General features: G+C 42.9%; 1 protein-coding gene across 1 annotated transcript in view; it reads left to right on the forward strand.

The window, feature by feature from the left end:
• Window positions 1–22,875, forward strand: part of LOC307269139 (mitogen-activated protein kinase kinase kinase 11) — a 49,581-nt gene that overhangs the window by 16,263 nt on the left and 10,443 nt on the right. The window contains exons 2-9 of the mRNA XM_080051979.1: window positions 7,272–7,452; window positions 10,299–10,447; window positions 11,598–11,773; window positions 13,126–13,372; window positions 16,174–16,290; window positions 19,890–20,064; window positions 20,169–20,281; window positions 20,484–21,122. Coding sequence (XP_079908105.1) covers window positions 7,272–7,452; window positions 10,299–10,447; window positions 11,598–11,773; window positions 13,126–13,372; window positions 16,174–16,290; window positions 19,890–20,064; window positions 20,169–20,281; window positions 20,484–21,122 — 1,797 coding nt within the window. The remainder of the gene's footprint in view (window positions 1–7,271; window positions 7,453–10,298; window positions 10,448–11,597; window positions 11,774–13,125; window positions 13,373–16,173; window positions 16,291–19,889; window positions 20,065–20,168; window positions 20,282–20,483; window positions 21,123–22,875) is intronic.

Genomic DNA, 22,875 nt, shown 5'->3' on the forward strand with positions numbered 1-22,875 from the left:
GAGTGTGAGAGAGATTGAGATTTTTGGACCCGTGTGTGCACGCATGAGTGCATGTGGAGAGTTATTTGTCCCATAAGTGCAGGGACCTTTATGTGCATGGGTCATGTATATTTATTATGAATGTGTTATGAAACTGTCAAATCCCTGTTATGTATGTGCCCGTTGGCCTTTTTAATAAATCTGCCTGTGCATTAAGTGTGTGGGTGAAGGCACTAGGTGTAACAGGCCTGGGGCCAAGGACTGTCATATTGCTTTTTCAGCAAGACCCTGTACTATTATTACCAATTTACATCCGAGGATGGATGGAATTGTAGGCTATATGTCTGTCTATTTCCCCGGCATTAACAATAGTTTATCCCTCTACACTACAGCAACTCTCACCTCAGTCTCAGGCTGTGGTGTGGTGTTGCTAGATACAGTTGGTGAGAACAGGTTTTGGTTTTGGTCTTAAATGTGGCAACCTCACTGTGACACAGTCAATGCATCCAAAAGTTGTTTGCCAAGATACTTGGTTGAGTATGGATTAAACAAATTAGAGTGTTAAGTGTTTTTTAGTTGTTGGTAGTAAGTCATGTTGAAGTTTGCGGTTTCCCCCATTCAGATTTCTATGCTAGGATAAGCTTAGTACTTCCTAACTCACCTAAAGAGAGCCAACCTTAGTGCCACCCTTAAACCAGGCCAGCTGTTTTCCCTTGCTTCGTGTCGTTATGCTAAGCTAAGCTAAATTGAACACGTCCTGAAGCTCTGTGGCTACCTAACACACAGACATTAAATTGATTTCTAACTTTCTTAAAGACAGCGAGTAAGCATATTTGACAAAATATTGAACTGATCAGTTGAATATTTCTTCGGCTAGGTACAGAAGAAAAATCATTGTCTGAAAGACACCAATTCTCATTTCTTAAAATGGATTAAATCAGGTCCGGAAATTAATTTGTCACTGTTTCCTAAAACCAAGTTTGAACACAACTCAGCCCTAATCTAAATTAGTTGCCTTGTAATTGCATGTTTACAAAGTCTGGATAAAGACATAACTTTAGCCATGATTCTTTCCATCTAAATTGTCATATCCAAAATGCTGCCACATGTCTCAGACATATCTTATACTGTCCCTTGTCATTGTCATCAGTCCAGCACGGCTTGCTAGTTTTCTCAATTTTCGTTAGCAAAGAGATAGCATAACAATAATCTTGTTACTGATAGGGCAGCAGGGCATGCAATTGGTTCATATGGGAATTACCCTGCTGGATTATGTGGCAAGGCCTATTTGCGCTCAGTCACTGTGGATTTTCAGTTCAAGCAAATCATTACAGATTGAATAAGAAATAGTGGCAGATTTGAAAAGTTGTTCAAATATAAAGTAAAGCTGTTAAAGCCCTATACCAGTTAAGGAGATTACAGACATTTTCAACATCACTTTTCCTGGAAGTTTTTTTCTTTTGATACGATAATGAAAAAGTATTTAAAGATTATGTACTTGCCTTCACAAGGTTTTGATTAATGACTTGTTACACAGCTCACATTTCCCTGTTAAATGATTTGAGTGACTGACCTGACCAACCTGTTTTTTTGATACAAATGTTACTCACCAATAGTGTGTGTGTGTGTGTGTGTGTGTGTGTGTGTGTGTGTGTGTGTGTGTGTGTGTGTGTGTGTGTGTGTGTGTGTGTGTGTGTGTGTGTGTGTGTGTGTGTGTGTGTGTGTGTGTGTGTGTGTGTGTGTGTGTGTGTGTGTGTGTGTGTGTGTGTGTGTGTGTGTGTGTGTGTGTGTGCAGAGATTTCTCATACTACTCTAGTCGTGTGCAGCTGTATGGCAAAAAAAAGGAAAAGGACATAGAATGTGAGGGTGTGCTGCACTAAGTGTCTGTGTGTGCATCTGTTTGGCCATGTATAATGAGTGCTTTGTGTGTGTGTGTGTCAGTGTGTGTGTTTGTGTGCATATGTGTGTGGGTGCACCATTATCTATAATTCTGCGTTCTAGGCCCAGGCAGCCACTTTTAGCTGCGCCCTGTCTCTCTCAATCATATGATAACGATCAACATTCAGCACCTCTCTCTCTCTTTCTCTCTCTGTCACCCCTGCTCGCTCCACCACAGTACCTAACACTTCCCCTCCCTTCTGTCTCTGTCTGGTGCCATGTGACCCCTCTTAACCTCAGTTTCCTAAAATAGCGCTCTGCTTATTTTGCACAATGAACAGCAAGCGAGAATGGCAAAATATGGCTGCTGCATTTTAGTTTTATTTGAAAGGGCCCCACTACTACCTGAGGCTAATTGGCCCACACCGGCTTTACTTCCTGGAAGTGTGTGTGTGTATGTGTGTGTGTGTGGGGGGGGGAGGGGGAGGGTCTGCAGTGGCGCGAGCCAGTTGAAATGGAGTTGACCAACCGAATCTTGTTTTTACCGGACACTGACTTACAAGCTCACATAAAGAAGTGAGTGTGGGATCAGGGCCTGTTGCAGTAGTAAATAAATACCAACACCCCCCACCCTCAAACACCCGTAGGGGGGCCTTTGGAATTGACAGAAATAATGACTCAGTGGTAGAATGGACAGGAATTGATTTTCCGTGCAAAGGTTAAATGAGCGGGCACTTTTTTCTTTTTTCTTTTCCTTCACACTGTAGAGGTTGTTTTTGTTTTTGGCCATGGGCTACTCCTGCTATTTTATTGTTTGCGCAACCATTCTCCAGGCAGAAGTCGATGTGAAAAAGTTAGTGATGGACATACCTCGGTGCAGTTTTCTCCCTTTAATAAAAATGAAAGAAAGAAACTGTCTGGCTGCTGGAATTAAAGCAGGCTGTTAAGAAATGGCAAGTAAAAGCTTCCATTAGTTGTCTGTGTTTGTTACTTGTCACCTTCCAGGACAGAATGGACAAAGTATAGTATGAAAAAACTGAGTCTCCCATTCCCTTCACACACACACACACACACACACACACACACACACACACACACACACACACACACACACACACACACACACACACACACACACACACACACACACAGCAGACAACACAACCTCTTGTGATGCATTCCTTTGTGACGTCAAACCCGCCTGCCTCTGGGCTACGAGGCACAGCACAGGATGTCTGAGAGAGAGACAGAGAGACAGACAAAGGAAGGAGACCACAATGAGAGAGAGAGACAGGCAGACAAAGAGAGAGAGGGAGTCATTTCAATGTGTAGAAAAATATACATTTCTTATGTGTGGTCAAACAAAACAGGTACCCTAGAATTTCAGGGAAAGATGCACCCGAGGGAAGAAACACACAAAAAAAAGAGGAAAAAAAAGGAAAAAGAGGCACCAAGCCCAGAAAGTTGGAAAGTGACTGCAAATAGCCGGAGCCTTTAACTTCCCTATAATAAGTCAAATTCTTTTGCTGCTTCTCCTCCCTGCTGCCTGATGGCCAGCCGTGCCCTGTATGATGCCCACAGACTGCAGCCAGCAAAGTGGAAGACACAGCAGGCACAGAGCTATACCGATCCTACCCTAGACATGTGATCCGGAGTCACACACCCCAGCTTATACCCACATCCTCAGCGTTATATTCTATTTTCACAGACACAGCACTGCATGGGTTGCATTGCACTACGTTGGCTTGTCACTCAAAACGTGTTTACTCATACAGCCCATTACATTTTCCAGTGTGTGTGTGCTCTGGATCTCAGTTTTTTTAGATCCCGCACTTTAATACCAGTCATCCTTATCTTGATCCATGGTGTTGCATTCAGGTGTCTATCAATATAGTTTATTCTGATGCAGGTTCTTTTCAATTCAGTTTTTTTTTCTCTTTTAGCTTATGTTTAAGAAAGAATAGAAAACCCCAAATTGAAACCGACAAACCACATAATTATGTATATTTAGGGATTCGTAGAGTAAGCATGGTTTTGGTAATTTGTATGTAAAAAGGCATGGGCCAAATTTGGTTAAAAAGAGTGTCTACTAAGAATGTAGGCTGCATATGGTGCGATTGGTTCCAAAGCCTTTTTAATGACAATATTTGAATGTGTCTGAACAAACAACACAAACATCAATTTTAACTTAGTAATTACCAAATCCATGTTCGTTGGGGAATGTCTGATTTATGGAACATTTTGGGAGTCGGAAGTCCCATTATAAGCAGGTTATTGAGCGTTATGGCTACATCTGGGAACATCAAAAACACTCAAGGAAATGCTTCGTCATGACGCCTTCCTGCCGGCACAAGATGAATTGTGCTCTGTAATGATTCCTCACTGCGTCTGTCATTGATGCTGCACTTTTAAGCTCTGCTCGTGGTCAGGCCATATTGCAAACACCACATACATGATATGTGGTAGATTGATGTGTAAAGTGAAGTCTGTTATTTGGAATATAAATTGGCAGAACTGTGATATTTCTGATGCATATGGAATCACTGCTTGCAGCAATAGATTGCATGTTACAAAAACAGGAACAGGTTTTTTTTAGCCTTCAGTTTTTTTTTAGTTTTTTTTTTTAGCTTTCGTGTGAAACTAGTTACAACGTAGAGGCTGGTGTTGACTTCACCCACAAACTAGACATCAAACTTACAAACAGCGGACTGGAACTTCAATTTAAATCTGAGTTCTAACCTTAAAACCGCTTTTGTTGATCTCTCTGGTGTTATGACATACGCAGTGTTGTAATTTGACTGTAACTATGCCGGCATTGTTGGAGATGTACTAAAGTTGTCAAAAGTTTCACAATAATGCAAATCAGCCGGTCTCTGCAGAACTTAAGAGACTGTGTGTCTTTGAAAAATTGCCCTACTGTGTCTGCTAGAAACAGCTAAACTAAGATTGCTCATAATCATGTATCTTTTCACAAAGATAAAAACAAACCGCTAACAAACTACATCTACATTGGTCCACTTAACCACAACCAGCAATTTTCTGCACCTTGAAGATTTTGGGATGATTTTGTTTTTTTCATAAAAAATCGGAGCATTGTTTTCTTTTAGAAAGAACAAGGGTTGCCTGTGACATAAAGTGGCCCAACATTCTGACACATTTATATAGGCTTCCTCCTTGTGTTCTCTGCCTCTCTGCCTTGCGTTTCAATGAGGGCGTATTAGAACGCACAGTGCGTTCCTTTGCCGCTGTTTATCTGTCTGCTCTGAAAATATGAAAGGATAATCAGTGCATTTGCAGTGAGGCAGTGCGTGCCTGCTGTCAAAACAAGCTGCGTGAATCCTTTTTTTTTATGAAGGGCAATTAAGCAACATCTGACTAGTATTTCTCTAGTCCTATGTCGATTTCACACAATGTTTTCTACAATTTCTGCAATACAGACCCCAAACTTTTTAAATCCAGGAGTGAGTACATAGATAACGTAAATAATAACCTGTCTGTTATGAAAATTGAAATTGCGATTTTTTTTTTTAAAACGTGTGACACACCTGGTTCATAAAGTTTAACCAAGGGGCACATCACTTTTGACATGATGGTAGTCTGCAGGTATGAGATAAGCTGCAGGAAAGATGACTGTGACTGTACTTTAAAGGAATAACTTTTTGGGTGGTATGAGCTTTTTGGTCAGTTTTTTCATTTGACCAACAGATTTGGCAGATTTTATGTGGTCTAGTCTGATAAAATCAAAATGTAATTCAGTTCGGACATTGCACACTGGGGCGTTCTGTGAGCTCAGGAGATAGGGCGGTAGTCCACTGATGGCAGGGTTGCTACTTGTCGAAGTGTCCCCATGGGCAAAACACTGAACCCCAAATTGTTCCTGATGGTTGGCCAGAACCCTGTGCTGTAGCCCGATAGAGGCAGACATTGTAAAGCGCTTTGAGCCAGAGGCCTTTGGAGACACAATTTTAAATAGCCTAGCCTACAGTTAATTTACCATTTTCTACATGACAGAGCAGCCTTTCATGTATGGACACAAAAGTGTTCAATGTTAAACAATAGGCTTAGTAATTATAAATATAGTAAGCCAACCTAATTTGAAGAAATATTTGTAAAATGAAGCGATAATTTGTGACATTATTAAAAAAACAAACATTTAAACTCATTATACATTTTTATTTAATCATTATTAGGTCTGTTATTGTTTTATCATGGTATAGCCTACTCCCACTTTTACGACATTATTTCATGTCACTTTTCACGACCGAGAGACCTCAATAGCTGTTATCAGATTTATCCAGTTAGCTGTTAGCAAGCTCAAGACATACAGTTTTTCTAATCTGTGGATGGTCTAGCCAACAGGAGCTAGCTACCACTGCTACCACTGGCTCTTTACTTTGATTATGACATTATAATCTCTCATGCACAGCCTTATTAAGCTTAGCAGACTCAAAAGCTACAGAGCTATTTTAGTTAATTTTTTCTGTGTACTATTTATCTACTGCAGAGGCGTGTAACTTTGGCATTGTTGTTGCTGTGTAGCTAACAGGAGCTAACTGGCTAACTACATTTGTGGCTGGCTAAGACGAAAGGAGTCCTGAACTGAAAAGGGGAAAATTAAATGGCACATTAATAAATAAAACGTGTCATTTTGAAATGTGATGCTATTAACTTGAAGCACTTGAAACTGAACAAAGGTTGTCATCGGGGACAAAATGCTGTTATGAAATGAAACCAGACTTTGGGGAAAAAGGGCGTTTTGAAAGACAAATGTCTATAATGAATAGTTAATAACGTCTCCAGTTCCAGCTCCAAGAATAGTAGATGCCCAGGAGCTGCTAAATTCTGAACATTAATTTTTAAAATGGTGCTTCTTCCTTCCTTTCCACCCACAAGAGCCACCAGTGATGACGCAGCAGTTCCGTTGGAAGCGTCACACAGACGTCACAATTTGGCCCTGCTCCCAATCATGCACATGATCTCGGCTTGACACGCCACCTACACCATGTCATGCACCGAGCCATTAAAAAAAAAGAGCTTGCAAAGAAGCCAACAAAAAATGCATCAATTCACACATTTATAAAGGGATGAGATTCATGGGTTTACATTGTCGATAGTCAAATGTATGTGGACACTTGAGGTGTGGAAATGTGTTTTGCCACTGTCAGTTTGGATTGTAGTGGCATGAAAACGAGGAAGAGGAAGTGAGAAAGAAATGCAGTATTTGTGAATGTGTGCACTCAAGCGTATAGGCTCAGACTTGCATGCCTCTTTTTTTTTGTTATCAGGTACAAGAAAGAAAAGTTAAAAGCCAGTCTTTGCAGCGACATACACATTCCATTACATTTGGGCACCCAGCACTTTAAAAAACCTTGCTATGTCTAACTATGTCTCTTTTTGTCCCTTTCTCTGTCTAGTCCTTCTGGCCCAGCCCATAACCAATGAATGTATGGAGGGTTTGACGTTGAAGATCACTGACTTTGGCCTGGCCAGGGAGTGGCACAAGACCACCAAGATGAGCACGGCGGGCACCTACGCCTGGATGGCCCCCGAGGTCATCAAGTCCTCCACCTTCTCCAAGGGCAGCGATGTCTGGAGGTGAGCGCTAGTGTGTACTTTCCTGTGTGTACTTTCCTGTGTGTGCACTGATTTAGAATATTAAGAAATGGAAGTTTATTGATATAGTACATTTGAGTTTGATACAGTGCATATAGAAACTCGTACTGTAATGTTAATGTGTTATGCAAAGGACCAAAAAGGTCTGCAAACCAGAATTCTTGACATCTGGATTCATGACTCATGCCATGGATTGTTAGACTCTGAAAGAAGTCACTAGCTGATTAGTTTGAGTGTTTGTAGGTAGTGAAGGACTTCACAAGGAGATTGGGCACATAGCACTTGGTAATGTGGATGAATGTGACACTATGTGGGGTTGCTTTCTGGTTCCTGTCGAAACCATTAGATAATAGCCAGTTCACCTTAAGCAACGTGTCATTTTAAATCAAACTATTGTTACTTTACAATTCCAATCTTGACCAGGGCTTAATTTGTGCCGGAGCCTGCCGGAACAAGCAGTATTTGATTGGATCAGGCCGACTTGGCACCTCATGTGTCAATATGAAAATATATCGGTCAATATTTGTCTAATATTTATTGTTATATTTGTATTTAGTTTTTAATCCCCATTGAAGTTGCTTAGAAATTGTTTATTTTCCTTTTTTAATGCATTTTAAATCGGATTTTGGAGGAGTGGGAATGAGAGAGATGGCGGAGTGTGGGAATTTTGAGCACGTCATGTGAGCTAATGTTTGTTTTCATATGCGGTTTTTATTACAAGTGGCAAGGAGTCAAATGTCAAAAAGACGATCAAATTTGTCCAATTCATTCAAACCAGTCGGTACAGTAGGCGCGCAACAGCTGCGACGCGACACTATTCAGCTCACCAATCTCGTCTTTTTCTTTTTTCACCAGACGCGCATATCTCTCTGCTTCAATAGAGAAATAATCTGTTGACCCAAATTTGCCTACAAGAGGCAGCCTAGAGAATGAGGGAGAGACAGCAAGTCAGCAAACTGTAGACTATACAGTTTAGTTGTAACAGTGGCACCATGCAGTCCAGTGGGCTATGTTGCATTCACTGTGGATTTTTGACTCCGGCAACCCTCCCCACACTGTGTTCAGGGACCTCCTACGTTAGAAATTAAGCACTGGGAGTGACGCTCAAAAGGAATTTCAGATTGTTATTAATATCATATATAAGCTCAATTTGACAGTGGTACAAATCTTACTCTCGGAAAATATGTTATTACATTAGACAGTAGTCACTAGTAGTAGTACATCCCTGCAGCTCTTCAGGCAGGATAGTGGGCCTGTCATAGGCGTCTGTGGACAGAACACATGGTAGAAATGGAGAGCAAAGGGTGAAAGTGCAGCAGAGAAGTGTTGGTGGGACAGTGATGGATTGCGGCAAAGCTGTGATGGCGCCTCTTCAAAGGGCTGCTCTGTGCTTTGTTGTGGGACATGTGTACTGCACACTGTCCCATTGTCTCCGACGTAGACAGAGAAGGAGGCCGCACACCAAACCTAGCCGCAGCAGCCCTTTATCTGGGAGTAATTTTGTGTGTGTGTGTGTGTGTGTGTGTGTGTGGCCACATCTACACAGAAAGAGAAGAGTCCCTTGATAATGGTTTCTTTGTGGTTTCATAACAATGACTTTGACATCAGTGTGATTTGTTGAGAGGGGACTCGTGATGGCTAAGTGCTGTATACAAATTTGCATGTGGAATGAAGCAGGCAGGGATGTTTATGCTCAGCAATAAGGGGGGGGGGGGATAAATAATGTATTAAACCAATAACACATTCACGGCTTTGCTGCATTGTGGTTCTAGCAGTAACTCTCAGATGCTGTGGTTTAATTTGAATGCCGGTGGAGTCGGACCATTTCATCAATTCTTAAAGTGTGCTTTGCAGCCCCATACAGATTCTGTGTCAAACCCATTGAGCGTGCAGTTATAAGAACAGCCCTTGTAAACTTCTTCTATGGTGCAAGCTACTGTACTTCACAAATGATTTGGTTCTTCGAAAAACCCTATTTAGTAATATTGCAGAGTTTTCTGCTGCCTTAATGGGCTTGGTGCCACCTCTCTCTCTCTCTCTCTCTCTCTCTCTCTCTCTCTCTCTCTCTCTCTCTCTCTCTCTCTCTCTCTCACACAAGCACACATACACACACATTTTTGCGGCAATAGCCACGCAATCTGGGAAACAGCAAAATGAGCAGGCAGGCAGTCTTGATCTGAAAATAAAGGGTAATCTTTGTTCTTCCATTCTTTCTCTTCTGTCCACGCCTCGGGGCAGAACGGACGAGCGGCGTTTTCTGCACAGTCACAGTGTGGTAAAGGTTGTAATTAAAGAACTAAATAAGAAAAAAAATGGCTGCGGCCTGCGCTCTTTCCACTTAGCGGGCCTCTACAGTTTGCATTCAGTCGGTTCCCGGGCGAGGACTAATTGACAGTGTGGGAGATTCAAAGCCCTGCGCCACGCTTCATCTTCTTAGGACACAGGGCTGCTCCCCATTGTGTGGGCTGAAAAAAGGCCTGTGTGTGTGTGTGTGTGTGTGTGTGAATGCGTGTTTGTGTTTGTACAACTGTTGCATGCATGAGTTCACATTGCGTCTCTGGCACATGTTTCATCAAGCAAGCGACAAATGTGTCTTAACGCTGTACTCTCAGTGCTATGATAGTGAATGTGCAAGTTATAATATGCTGTATCGCACGTAAAAATAGAGCAAAAACTACCATGATTTATCATCAAATATCTAAAAACCGTAGTTGTTCTGTCAGACAAGACAAGACAAGTGCTTTAAGCACTATACTGTATGACGAGGTGTGTGTGTGTCTCTTGACTACTTTTGTTTACCTATGCCTTGTTTTTCTGTCCTTCCCCAGCTATGGTGTTCTGCTGTGGGAGCTGTTAACAGGAGAGGTGCCCTATAGAGGGATTGATGGACTGGCCGTGGCATACGGAGTGGCTGTCAACAAGCTGACCCTGCCGATCCCCTCCACGTGCCCCGAACCCTTCGCTCAGCTCATGGCAGGTGGGAACCATGGTTTTGCAATGTATTTGAAATGTTTAATCGAATGCAGTCATAGCACTGGTTAGGCCTCAGTGGTGTGCGGACTATTCTTGCGTGAGATCAAAACACTGTACCCAGGCACGCTCTCGTTTCCATTTCCCCAAAAAAAAGCTGTGTGGAAATTGAGAAAAACAAATTCCTGTATGTCGTTAATACCGTGGCCGTGGAGAGGAAGTGTTTTGCTTTGCTTGTGCAATATGTTTGTCTCAATTTACGTCCTTCCTTTGTTCAGTTTCACCTGGGTGCATGCGTTAGCCAAAATGGAGAACGTAAACACTTTCAATTATTTCCGCTTAGCCCCTTCTCTTGATGTCACCTCGTCTTTTACGGTTGTGTTAAATTTTTTTTAAAAGAGATTAGTGCACAAAACCACTGATAGCCACCGTAGAGGATTAATAAATTATCGGATTGGTTTTTTGATCTGCTTGTAGTGCCCCAAGTCTGGCGGTTAATTATACAAAACCGCCCTAAGCAAGTTAATTAAGCATAACACGTTGAATAAGTGATCAGCTTGACTCTAGATTGTGCTCTCACAAGTGCCTGGAGTATGTGTAAATAAAAATGTGAGGGGACTGCAGGATGCAGAAAAAAGAAATTAATCTAATGACCTGATTTTAAAATTATAAATGTACCAACGCCTTTCAGTAGTGTGATAAAAATGAAACATTTTCCAATGCATACCAGTGTGTCTGAGGATCCTGGTGAATCAGTGCGTTAGACTTCCCTCTTTTCAGTCCCTTGATTCAAGAAAAACACTCTCAAAAGAAGTGAAACCGTACTGCGAACAAGTAAATTGGAGCAAATTTACTGCAAATGTTTTCCACTCATTTTAGGGAAACGACTCGGCAGCGGCAGACTAAATAACCTTCGATTTTTCGCCACAACATGGCCCTACTTAATATCTGTTTTTGCCCCTTTTATGGTCCATTTCTTTCTTATTTCTTATCATTTGTGCCCTGGCGCGAGGACAGCCATGCATTCATGCTTAATAGAGGAGGAGCGGTTGTGGTAGTAGTAATAGCAGTGTTACTGAAGTGTGACATTAGTACAAGGGTGTGCGGTGTCGACCCTGCTGTCTTGATTGTGACTTTTTTGTGTGTGTGTGTGGTAGGGTGTTGGGACCAGGACCCCCACCACAGACCCAGTTTCAGCTGCATCCTGAGCCAGCTGCTGGCCCTTGAGCAGCAGGTGAGGGAGGAGATGCCCCAGGACTCCTTCCACTCCCTGCAGGACGACTGGAAGCTGGAGATCCAGGACATGTTCGATGAACTCCGGGCCAAGGAGAAGGTACAGGAGCCAGCTGGTGCATCAGTCTATTAAGTTAGCTATATGGTGACCTCTTTTTTAGCCATCTATTCAGTGGAGTATCCATGTCAAAAAGTTATTAAATGTGCATTATGTAAAGGGGATTTGGGATTTTGTTTTTCCAAAAAGACCATGGTAGAAATGGAATACACCTGGTATTCCTAAGTATATGTTGTAATTTGGGTATAATTTCTTCAAAATAAAAGTTTTTTTATTACCTTAGAATGAACCTGATATATCCACATAGGAGCAGGGAGCCCTGCCATGTTGCACTGCCATTTTTCTGCAGTAGCACACAATTGACAAACTTGACGGCCTAACACATTTTTATATACAGTATACAGTAGTGGGTGTCCTGGGGAAATGCACCTGTTGGAAGACGAAGAAGTAGTCCTATAGAATACATAACTAAATACATCCTCGCCTCATCACTTGATACTTGATATTGTGGAAAGACTTGAGGCAGTGGTGGATGATGCCATCTTTAGTAACTAGCTTCTTGTCCTTGAAGGCAACTGTAGCTTCTATACATTATCCAAACGGTAGGTGTTGAAACAGAGTGTTGCAATCTAGAACTTTCACTTTTAGCCATACCACTTTTTTATTAAAAACTGTACCTTTAAAACTCAGAAGTCAAGTCAGCAGAGGGGAAAGATGATGTTGTCAGAGTTCACCCTTCACTGTGATTGGTGCATTGAGGACAATGGGACGATTATGGGCGCACTCACACTAGGCTATCCGTACCGTGCCCAAGTATGCTTGCCCCCTAAAGTTGTTTGACCAGTGTGTGTGCTCCGTTCCGTACTCAAGCACAATAAACTTCCTTGGCCCTATAGCACTGTTGGGAGAGGGTTGCTTGGGCACTGTACATTTCCTTAAATGTATATGAGACTGTTCCCTGCGACCCAATACATCAATGCGCGCAACGGATTTAGAAAAATCATGCTTAGGCACGGTACGGCTCAACCGGGCCAAGTGTGAGTGCTCCCAAAGACTAGTCAATTGTGTAAAAAACTAACTTGATAGCTTTGTCAATCCAGTATGGGAGCAAAACAATGATTCTTAAGGTTTGGAATAAGGAGATAGCCCCCTGCTTCGATATGTGGCTCATGGAGTTCTCTAGCACTAAGAAAATCTGTTATGAGATTTCAGGAAAAGTCGAAAAATGTAAGCAGAGATGGCGCTTTCTCAGTTGTGTGTTTATGTTATCTTTAAAAGAAATAATCAAAAATAAAGTGGCCTATTTAAGATTAAAAAAAAATGGATATCAAACACCTTCTTGTCTCTTCCCTCCCTCCCTCCATCCCTCCCTCCCTCCCTCCCTCCATCCCTAGGAGCTGCGATGCCGTGAGGAGGAGCTGAAGCGTGCGGCCTTGGAGCAGAAGTCCCACGAGGAGTTCCTGCGTCAGCGTGAGCAGCAGCTGGCCCAGTGGGAGCAGGACGTGTTCGAACGCGAGCTCAGCCTCCTCATCCTCCACCTCAACCACAACCAGGAGAAGCCCAACGTCAAGAAGAGGAAGGGCACCTTCAAGAAGCACAAGCTCAAGAGCAAGAACGGGGAGAAGATCAGCATGCCCCAAGGTGTGTGTGTGTGTGTGTGTGTGTGTGTGTGTGTGTGTGTGTGTGTGTGTGTGTGTGTGTGTATGCGTGTCTGTTTTTTTCCCCACGTTTTTTTCATGTTTTCTTTTCCTTTTGAAACTTTTATTTTAGTAGGTTTACATAATTTTACACATACGGACAAAAAACTGTAGACATACAATAATTACACAACCCCCACCCTACCCTACCCTCCCCTCCCTCACATAAACAGACAAGACAGACAAAGTAACACTAATGATAAATAAATACTACCTGGAATGTTTTCTTTTCCTAATCGTAATGTATTAGATGGATTCCGTCCTCATGCAGGGCTCGGTGAGAAATCCTGCTTCAAGGAACATTACTGGCTGTTTTAATTTTTTACCTTGTCTGTCTGTTTGCGTCTGTATATTTCTCCTATACAACCATCCTTAAAGGCCATCTTCTCAATATTTGTTTTTTTCAATGCTCTGAACCAAGAATCTCAACTTCTAAAAGCACTTACCCATAATCATTCTTCAAATAAAAATGTAATGTCAGTAATCAACCAGCATGTTTCGCCTTAGATATTTGAAAAGGGAGGCTGCAGAAAGGCACCATTAACTTCTGTCATTCAATAACTTTCAAAGCTGTTTGCTTGTCAGAAGAGAATGTCAAAAGTGACAAGTCTTGAAAAAATTATCGGTTTTATTCCCAAAAAAGTCTCCCTAAAGCAACACTCAGACCATCAAATGTCAGATTGATGGTGTTGAAAGTGGATCACAGGTCTTTCTTTGCTTCTGTTTCCCCACACTAATACAGCTGGGTTCCTGTGTCCAAAGTATCCACTGCTGTCACAAAGTGTCACATAGCAGTTCACATCCAGTGTGTTTCAATGCGTGTGTGTGAGAGTGTATTTTTGGGCTGAGCAAGCATGCGTAAATGCACTGTGTGTGTGTGTGTGTGTGTGTGTGTGTGTGTGTGTGTGTGTGTGTGTGTGTGTGTGTGTGTGTGTGTGTGTGTGTGTGTGTGTGTGTGTGTGTGTGTGTGTGTGTGTGTGTGTGTGTGTGTGTGTGTGTGTGTGTGTGTGTGTGTGTGTGTGTGTGTGTGTGTGTGTGTGTGTGTGTGTGTGTGTGTGTGTGTGTGTGTGTGTGTGTGTGTGTGTGTGTGTGTGGTGGTTAGGCCTTTCCCAGCAGCAGCAGTAGGGCGGTGATGTGGTGGTGGTGGGGGGTTGATGAGAGGGGAGAGTGAGCCAACCACGCCTCGACACTTCCTGTCCGTGCATATACTGCAGGCTGGCCTCTCTCATTTTTTTTCGCTCTCACTCTATGTCTCTCTCTCTCTCTCTCCCCTTTTTCTCCTCCCCTCTAACTCCCTAGTCTGTGTTTTTATCATAGACTGTACAGTATATAAAAGAGGTTTCTATTCCCCTTCTAACCATATCTGCCTGACTGCATTTTCTTCTCTCTCTCTCTCTCTCTCTCTCTCTCTCTCTCTCTCTCTCTCTCTCTTCCTTTTCTGAACAATGTTATTTTGATCTTTTTTCCAGTGTTGCTCTTGCACTTTGTACCCAGCGGAGTAGATCATATATTATGCTGTGTCCCCTATTCTCTATACGTAGATATAAATAAGAACATGTTTAGGAAGTTCTTATTCAGGATTTGAAGCTATTCTTTATCACAAACACAAACAGTATGTTTGCTGAATTGCAGTGTGGTGTACTCTAGAGGGCTGCACTATAAGACAAAATAAATAACATTAAAAAAGAAATATAAAGAAGAATGAAGGTAAAATAAAAAGATACAATGTTAAAATGTATGCTTCAACAAGAGACACTTGTTGCATGTTGGCTAAATATAGAGAGACAAAATAAAGCAAAACAGTGAATAATACATCTATCAGCTTTTAAACTTTAGCCGTGGGTTTCTACTTCTAAACACAATGTAACTTGAGTCGGCTCTGGTCCCCTGAACAAAATGTTTGCTTCTATTGCCAGCTAACCTGCAGGCTATAGCCAAACAGTACTAGCTACCGCTATGAGCTGCTTATTGTGTTCCAGCTCTCAGAAATGCGTGATATCTTTCCTTGAACGAAGATTTGTGCCCCTAAAATTAAAATGATTAACTTTATTCCATATTTTTGGTTCAGAATATTATTTCGATGTAATTTAGGGTTTGTTTAACTTAATTAATGTTAGCTAAATAATCTTTTACATCCATTAAACATTTAACAAACAAAACAAGATATAAGGTATATGCACTAAAATTGATGACTCATCATTTATCAATGCATGTCAAAAGTTCCAAAGGAACCCTTAAGTTAAAAAAGATTGCAATATATATGACTAAGTTTAGACAAGTACAAGAGTTAATTTGGAGTAATACTTTCTCAGTTAGGACACATATTATGTTCCTTTTTGACTCCTACTGAGCTCTGTAGATTGTTATAGCGGTATTAGCTAGTAGTGGTAGCAGCTAGCAATGACTTGCTCGGTTAAATATGAAATGGCCAGTTCCCATTCAAACACATCACAGAAAGTAGTGAAGGTTGACTATATGAATACGTGTTCTCAGTATGCCATGACACTGTGCAATAACACTGAATTTCAACTACCCTGATAGTCAGTACAGGCTGTTTCAGAGAAATAAGGAAGCTCTATATTAAAAAAGAAGCCTTGCAACCTTCAAAACTACTATGAATTTACCAGTGTGGAGCGTTGCGAGGAAACCTTAACGTGTGTGGTGTATACTGGTTTTTGCCGTCCATCCATCCATCCATCCATCCATGTGGTCTAACATCTGTTGTATATCTTTGTGTCTTCACAGATTTCATCCATAAGATCACTGTGCAGGCGTCCCCAGGCCTGGAGAAGAGGAGGAACTCTCCAGATTTAGGTTCAGGCTCTTCACCCTCCTTCGGCCCACGCTTCCGTGCGATCCAACGTAAGTCCAGTCATTTTTACCCCACTCGGATAAGCACACACACAAACGTACAGGTACCCAGGTGCGTGTGTCTGCTTCCAGAGAGACATGTAGAAAACCAAATAATGTATTGTAGACTCTCTACTTTCTTTTTTGCACCCAGAGGCTATGTTGCAACATTGCATCCTTCAGTTTCTAAATTCTCCCCCTCTTTCATGTGCTCCCAACCACCCACTCGTCTTTTTTGTCTTTTTTCCCTCGTTTCCCTGTGGGCCCCCTCCCTCTGTCTCTCTCTCTCCCACTCCCTCACACACACACACACACACACACACACACACACACACACACACACACACACACACACACACACACACACACACACACACACACACACACACACACACACATACACACCCTTTTCCCTTTTCAACAGTCTGCTTCAGTCCAAATATTATCTGACTTCCTCTCAGAGGCTCAGCACTATAGAGCAGGGTTTGTTTTCTCTCTCTCTCTCTCTCTCTCTCTCTCTGCACTGCACTGCAGCCCTACTCTGTCTCTATCTCCCCTTGCCTGCAGTTCCAACCATTGCTACAGCTGGGGGAGCCATTGAGCTGCACTCTCAACACAAGAAGAATCCCTTTGTTTTTTTTATATGCATGTAGTGGCTACAGTGCGGTTTACTGAATTAGAAATAAGCAGGGAGGAATTCATTTGCTCCAGGAGAAAAGGGGGGGTTGAAGATATACAATCATCTCCAGCTTGTCAGGCTCTCAGACAAAACACCCCAAAATGACTGTTCCCCCCCTTCCGATGGGACGTTATAGCCAATGGGTCACAAGGGCGTCTTTACAAAACCCCAAAAGGAAATTTGTGGTTCAGGCAATAGGCAATAAAACTGGATTTTTTTGTCTTTAAACAATTACCACAATAGGCTGACACGGAAGCCCACATTGCGGTGAAACATTTTGCCTGTGAAAGTGGTTAGTAGACGTAGTGAATCCAAAACATATGCCAGCTTCATTTACCCATCAAATAGAGGGCTGGTTTTCCTTAACTTCTTAATGGCCTGTCTTTAATGGCAATCACTAAGCCATGCCGGGTGCCTGCCATTAAAATGTGTTTAGTGGATATTTATGCTTGCCCTCTCAGTGTAGCTATCAGTACAAAAAGCAGTGATTTATTGCCGGGGCCTCCCCAAACTTATTTGTCTAAAGAACTGCTAAATTGATTTGCATTAGCCCACAGAGCTCCATCCAACCAGGTTTTAGTGCGATTAATACTGAATTAGTCTTGTTGGGGGGCACAGTGAACCTTGCAGAATGATCGGCTTAGAGGTAACTAATTCTACTGAATTCGACAAACAAGTAAAATAGACCAGTCAGATATTTTTCCAGGGTGTTTTTGAACTCTGGGATGGTAGTAGTAAGCATTTTTTCAGCATCTCAGTAGGCTGGCTGTATCGTACTTGCTGGCAGCAGCAGCATGTGAATATTGCTCCCCTCATTTATTTTTCTTCTGTCTTCGGGGGGCCAGGATTAGTTTTGGTTCTTGGGTTTCTCTCCTAGTTCCCAATTCCTTATTCCACTTCCAGCACTTGCGGTATAGAAGTCTCCACACTTATATGTTTTTATGATGATGTAAATGCGCTCCTTTATAGCCACGATAGCTCCAGGAGTGGCAGTGCTGGACAGACGGCTGCAACCAATTTGCAATCCAGGCTGAAATATCTCAACAAGTTTTCAATGGATTTGGATGAAATTTGAAACTGGGATCACAAACGGGGCCCACTGTAGCTAGCAACATAACCGTTTACTGAGCCCTTTTTACTCTTAATTTCTTTTCAGCACACACAGAGTACGGACAGGTAGCAGATTGTGAGGAGATATTCACTGATTTTGACAAAAAGTGATTTTGACAACAAGCATTTTCCAGAATGGCTGACTCCACCTTTCAGGAATTGGAGCAACATTTGAATGTAGCTATGAATGTAATGTTTTTCATTAACACCAGTGTTAATCAACAATGCTAGCAATCTTTAAAAATGTAGTGCAAACATGGTAAACATAACACCTGCATGTTAACATAAGGACATTAGCATTCAGCTGAAAGCACTGTGCCTAAGTACAGCTTGCAAGAGTCATTAGCATGGCTGTAGCATCTTATTATTTTTGTTGAATTCTAACAGTAAACAAATGTCACCTTGGATTTTCTACTGTATGAAAAAAGCCTTTGCTCTATATTTATCCCAATGACATTGGCAGACTATATTAACAGGGGGCAGAGGCGCTGCTTGAGAAATACACAAACATTATCACAACCATCAAAGATACAGTATATTCTGTCAAAACATGATGACATTGATGGTGCCATGCCGCAAAAAGGAAATTGGCTTGACAGAGGAATGTGTTGGGAAAGGGAAACGTTTTTTTTATTCCACCGTCTGATCTCGATGAGATTGCAATGCCGACACTATCACCTCATAGTGTTCTGTGATTCCTTTGAAAACATTGTGCTAGAGAGTGACGGCAGGCTAAAGTGCATCAGCCAGGCCTTCAGTCCAGTAGGGGCCAAGGAAAATAATACATTATATTTACTTTTCTCTACCTCATTTCTGATGCTGAAATGAAATGACACGAACGAGGGACCCTCTAGAAATAAGCAGCCCCATACCCGAAAAAAAAAGTACCATTAAACTTTTCCCTCTTGGTATTTGCAATGGCTTACAACAGTGTCCCTCCCTACCACTTTTGACTTAACATGTCAGGTGTTGTGTTGAGAAGGCGCCCCAAGGCTTTTTGCGAGAAGGTGTGAGGGAGTCTGTATCTTTGGAGGTGTTGTGCAGGCAGCTAAGAAGGTGTGTGAATGAAGGCTAACACAACCTTCACACAAGCAAGTTGGCAGGTGAAATCCCAACTTTTATTAGCTCTCTCTCTCTTCGCTTCTTTTTCATCTTTTCCCTGGGGGACTTTGGCTCCTTTTTCTTCTCACACCTTTTTTCTTTTTGCTCTGGGAACCATTCAGAGGTTGCCATGTTGATATGATAAGGTAATCTTTACAAGGCTCTTAAGAATATATAAATAATATATAATAAGAACGAGTGTGCTGGAGTTTTAGCCGTAGCAGAAGTCAACCAAAGGACACTGTGTTGGAGTCTTGGAGACAATTCATTTTTTATTGATTCATTGGTCAAAACTGCCTTTTAAAGGTGCTGTCAGCAATTCTGGAGAATGCTTGTTGTCAAAATAGCTTTTGCCAAGATCATGATCTTTTACCTGTTCTTACTGTGAGTGCACTGAAAATAATTCCAATGTTAATACGCAGCTTAGGCTCTGTAAACGTGCATGTTGCTAGCTCCGGTGGGCCCCTTTGTTTACAGACCCTTTATTTATACAGCTGTTTACAGAGCCATGACTGTGAAATAACACTTACTTTGCAAACAGGTAACGGTATCATGAGGAGATATTCACTGATTTTGACAACAAGAATTCTCTAGAATCGCTGACTCCACCTGCAAATAATGATCCTCACCTAATTAGAATACAGCTTAGCATCGTGCCGACTGATAACATGCAATCTGCTATTGATTTTCGCATTTTGTTCCCTTTCTTTTTTCTCCGCAGTCAGTCCAAGTGACAGCAACAGCAGGTCGTTTGGTCTGAGCTCGGTGTGGCCCCTGGAGGCCCCTTCTCATAAACAAGCCAACGGAGACCTGAGGTTGGGACACCACTGGAGACCCCAGAGCCCCAAGAGTCCCAAGAGCCCCAAAGTCCTACGACTGAGTCCCCAGGAAAGCAGGTACTGGGGGTCTGCCTTTTGTCTATTGCAATGATACGATCATATTCTACTCCTATTCATGGGCATGCTTTAACGATTTTTCCATAATCTGGCTGCTTTCCCAGTCTGTCGATGAGGGCCAAGCTCCTGGGATCGGACAGCAACGAGAGCGGAGAATCCAAGGATGACTTTGAGGAGTACAGACCCTCCACGCCGACCCCTCCCGTTGCTCAGAACGGTACGGTATATCCGGATGCCTTCCATTAACAGCCGGCTGCATATCTTAAAGCCGCTCTTACAATCCACTCCGGCATGAGTGTGAATAATAAATAATAAAAAAAGCTTGATGAATAATGAATGGCCTCGACTATTTCTCCTTCTCTTTCTATGTCTATTTAAAACTTTTAAAAAACCCTGTTTTTCTCTCTCTCTCACTGCAGGATCCTCGGCCAAGGACAGCCTGCGTCTTCCTCTACCTCAGCGGGACTCTGGCAGCGAGGAAGGGGGTTCCTCCCCGGCAGGATCCCCCAGGCCCGAGAGGGTTTGTTCCCACCACAGCGGACTTATTAAGGGCACCCACCGGGCCCTGCTGGGGGGCGGTTCCCTGCTGGCCTCCATAGGACTAGGCCACTGCCTGGATTTTCCCCCCAGGGTGCCCCCTCGGACTAACCCTTCTTCCTTAGGGGACCGCACCCCCTCTGAGCCGGAGATCTCCCTCCCCAGGCCCCTGGTTTCGGACCCCCCGGTGGTGGACGACCTCATCACTTTCTCCACCTCCGAGCAGCAGCTGCCCAGGCCGCTGTTGGACTTAGCGCTGCAGTACCAGGAACTCAAGCCCTTGCCCCTGACGCCGCCTCCGCCCAACCCACGAGAGAGGAGCGGACATCGGACACAGCAGATGCCCCACAGCCCCCACTGCCCACGGAGCCATCAGCACCAGCAGGAGGGAGGCAGGGCCAGCCAGGGGGAGTGGACCCCAAGTTCACACACCACCAACGGGGAGCAGGGCTGTGAGGCCTGGGACCACAGGGCAGAAAGGAGGAGGAGGTCCAGCCAAGGCCTCCATGCCTCTCAGCTAGGTCGGTTTAAAAAAAATGTTTTAGCTGAACATCAGTACCATGCAAACAATTACCCCCTTTAAAGGTGGAGTCATTTTTTGTCAAAATCAGTAAATATCACCTCACGATCCAATACCTGTCCATACTGTGTGCGCTGGAAAAGAAATCCAGTGTTAATACGTAGCCAAGGCTCTGTAAACTGGTATGTAAACAAAGTTGCCCATCGTTGCTGGCAGCATGCCCGTTTACGAGGCTAGACTGGATTAACACTGGATTTTCTTTTAGCACACACAGTACGTACTGGTAGCGGATTGTGAGGACATATTGTTTTGTGCCTCTGCCCTGTTTATTCTCGACATTGTATTTGTCTTTATTCACAAAATTATATTTCCACCTTATACTTGACATGTCTACTTTATTCTCTTAGTGCATAATGAAAAACTTCCTCTTCTCATTCTTTTTTCTCCCATGGCCCTAATTGTCTTCCGTAGTTTCCAGATTGCATCCACTCTTTGTTTCTTAATTATCTTCCCGATTCTCTTGAGCGCTGATTATGCTTTAGGAGGGCTGCACACTGAAGCTGGATCCAACTTTCACCTTGAATAATTTGCCTCCTCAAAGTTCTTTTTCAGAATTATTATTATTGTGCCTTTTTTTTCCAAGATCTTCCTGGCGCAAGGGAAGCTTCAATGCTGCACAGGCTTTTTCATTTACATCAAAGCTTGTTTACCTATCTCAGGTAGCAGCTGGCCCTCCACACTTCCCTGCTAATACTTGCTAAGCGAAGCTAGCATCCAATCTTCTGTTGTTTTCTTGCTTTCAAGTCAAGAGTTTTATGAATGCCAAAAATGAATGTGAAACGTCCCTCGGCACAGTGGAGGTCACGTATAATGCAGAAAGGGCCTGCATTTAAAGACGGCTCATAATCTGTTGTTGACCTCAGAGTCTTTGTTGATAATACTTTAGAAAGACTGGAAGGTTAACCGGAGCAGTGCTGTTTCTAGCATGCATTTACCCTTGAGTTTGAACAAATTAGCATACGAAGGCATTTTAAGTGTTGTGCCTACATGCCGTCTTTCAAGGATGCACACATGAAGCACGATGAAAGATCACCCCTCAAGAGGGATTAGCGTTAATTTCCTCCCCTCAAAATGACATAGAAATAGGACATTTTCAGTTCTCATGGGGGCATATTTAGACTTTTGTTTGAATTTGTGGAAGTTGTCATGCTCGACAGACATGATGTGCGTATCGGCAACACTTTCATTTACAGTACCGTTCACATGTTTTTCTTCAAAGACATTAAAATAGGCTGTCTATTTCTTGGAAGCACTGGCACAGTTTCAGAACCGGTAACGACGGAGGCGCCCGGGTATGGGGCTGTTTGAAGAGGCGAGTGGGCTTTTTACGAGGGCTTTTAAGAGAGGGCCCCGTGGTAACATTTCACACTCTATATCTGGTCCGTTTGACTCACAAAGCTTTGGATTCTCCACAGAGAGGGTTTCTTTTGAGCTGTGCCTGCAGGTACTGAGCAGACGAGCCTCGCCGCTAACTGCCGTAATCGCACAAACCACACGCGCTCATTTACATCGGGGGCGAGCGGAGGCCAACAACAAAAAAAAGCCACACATAATTAAGCTAAAGCAAGTGTTTTAGCTAAACATCTTATTACGTTTATTGACTGTAATGACTCGGGCTTCGGATGATGCATACACAGACTGCCACAAGGTTGCTGGCTGGAAATGTGTGCTAGAGAGAGAAAGAGAGTAAGATA

The sequence above is a fragment of the Ammodytes marinus genome (genome assembly GCF_949987685.1).
Source record: "Ammodytes marinus genome assembly, chromosome: 23".
NCBI classification, from domain to species: domain Eukaryota; kingdom Metazoa; phylum Chordata; class Actinopteri; order Uranoscopiformes; family Ammodytidae; genus Ammodytes; species Ammodytes marinus.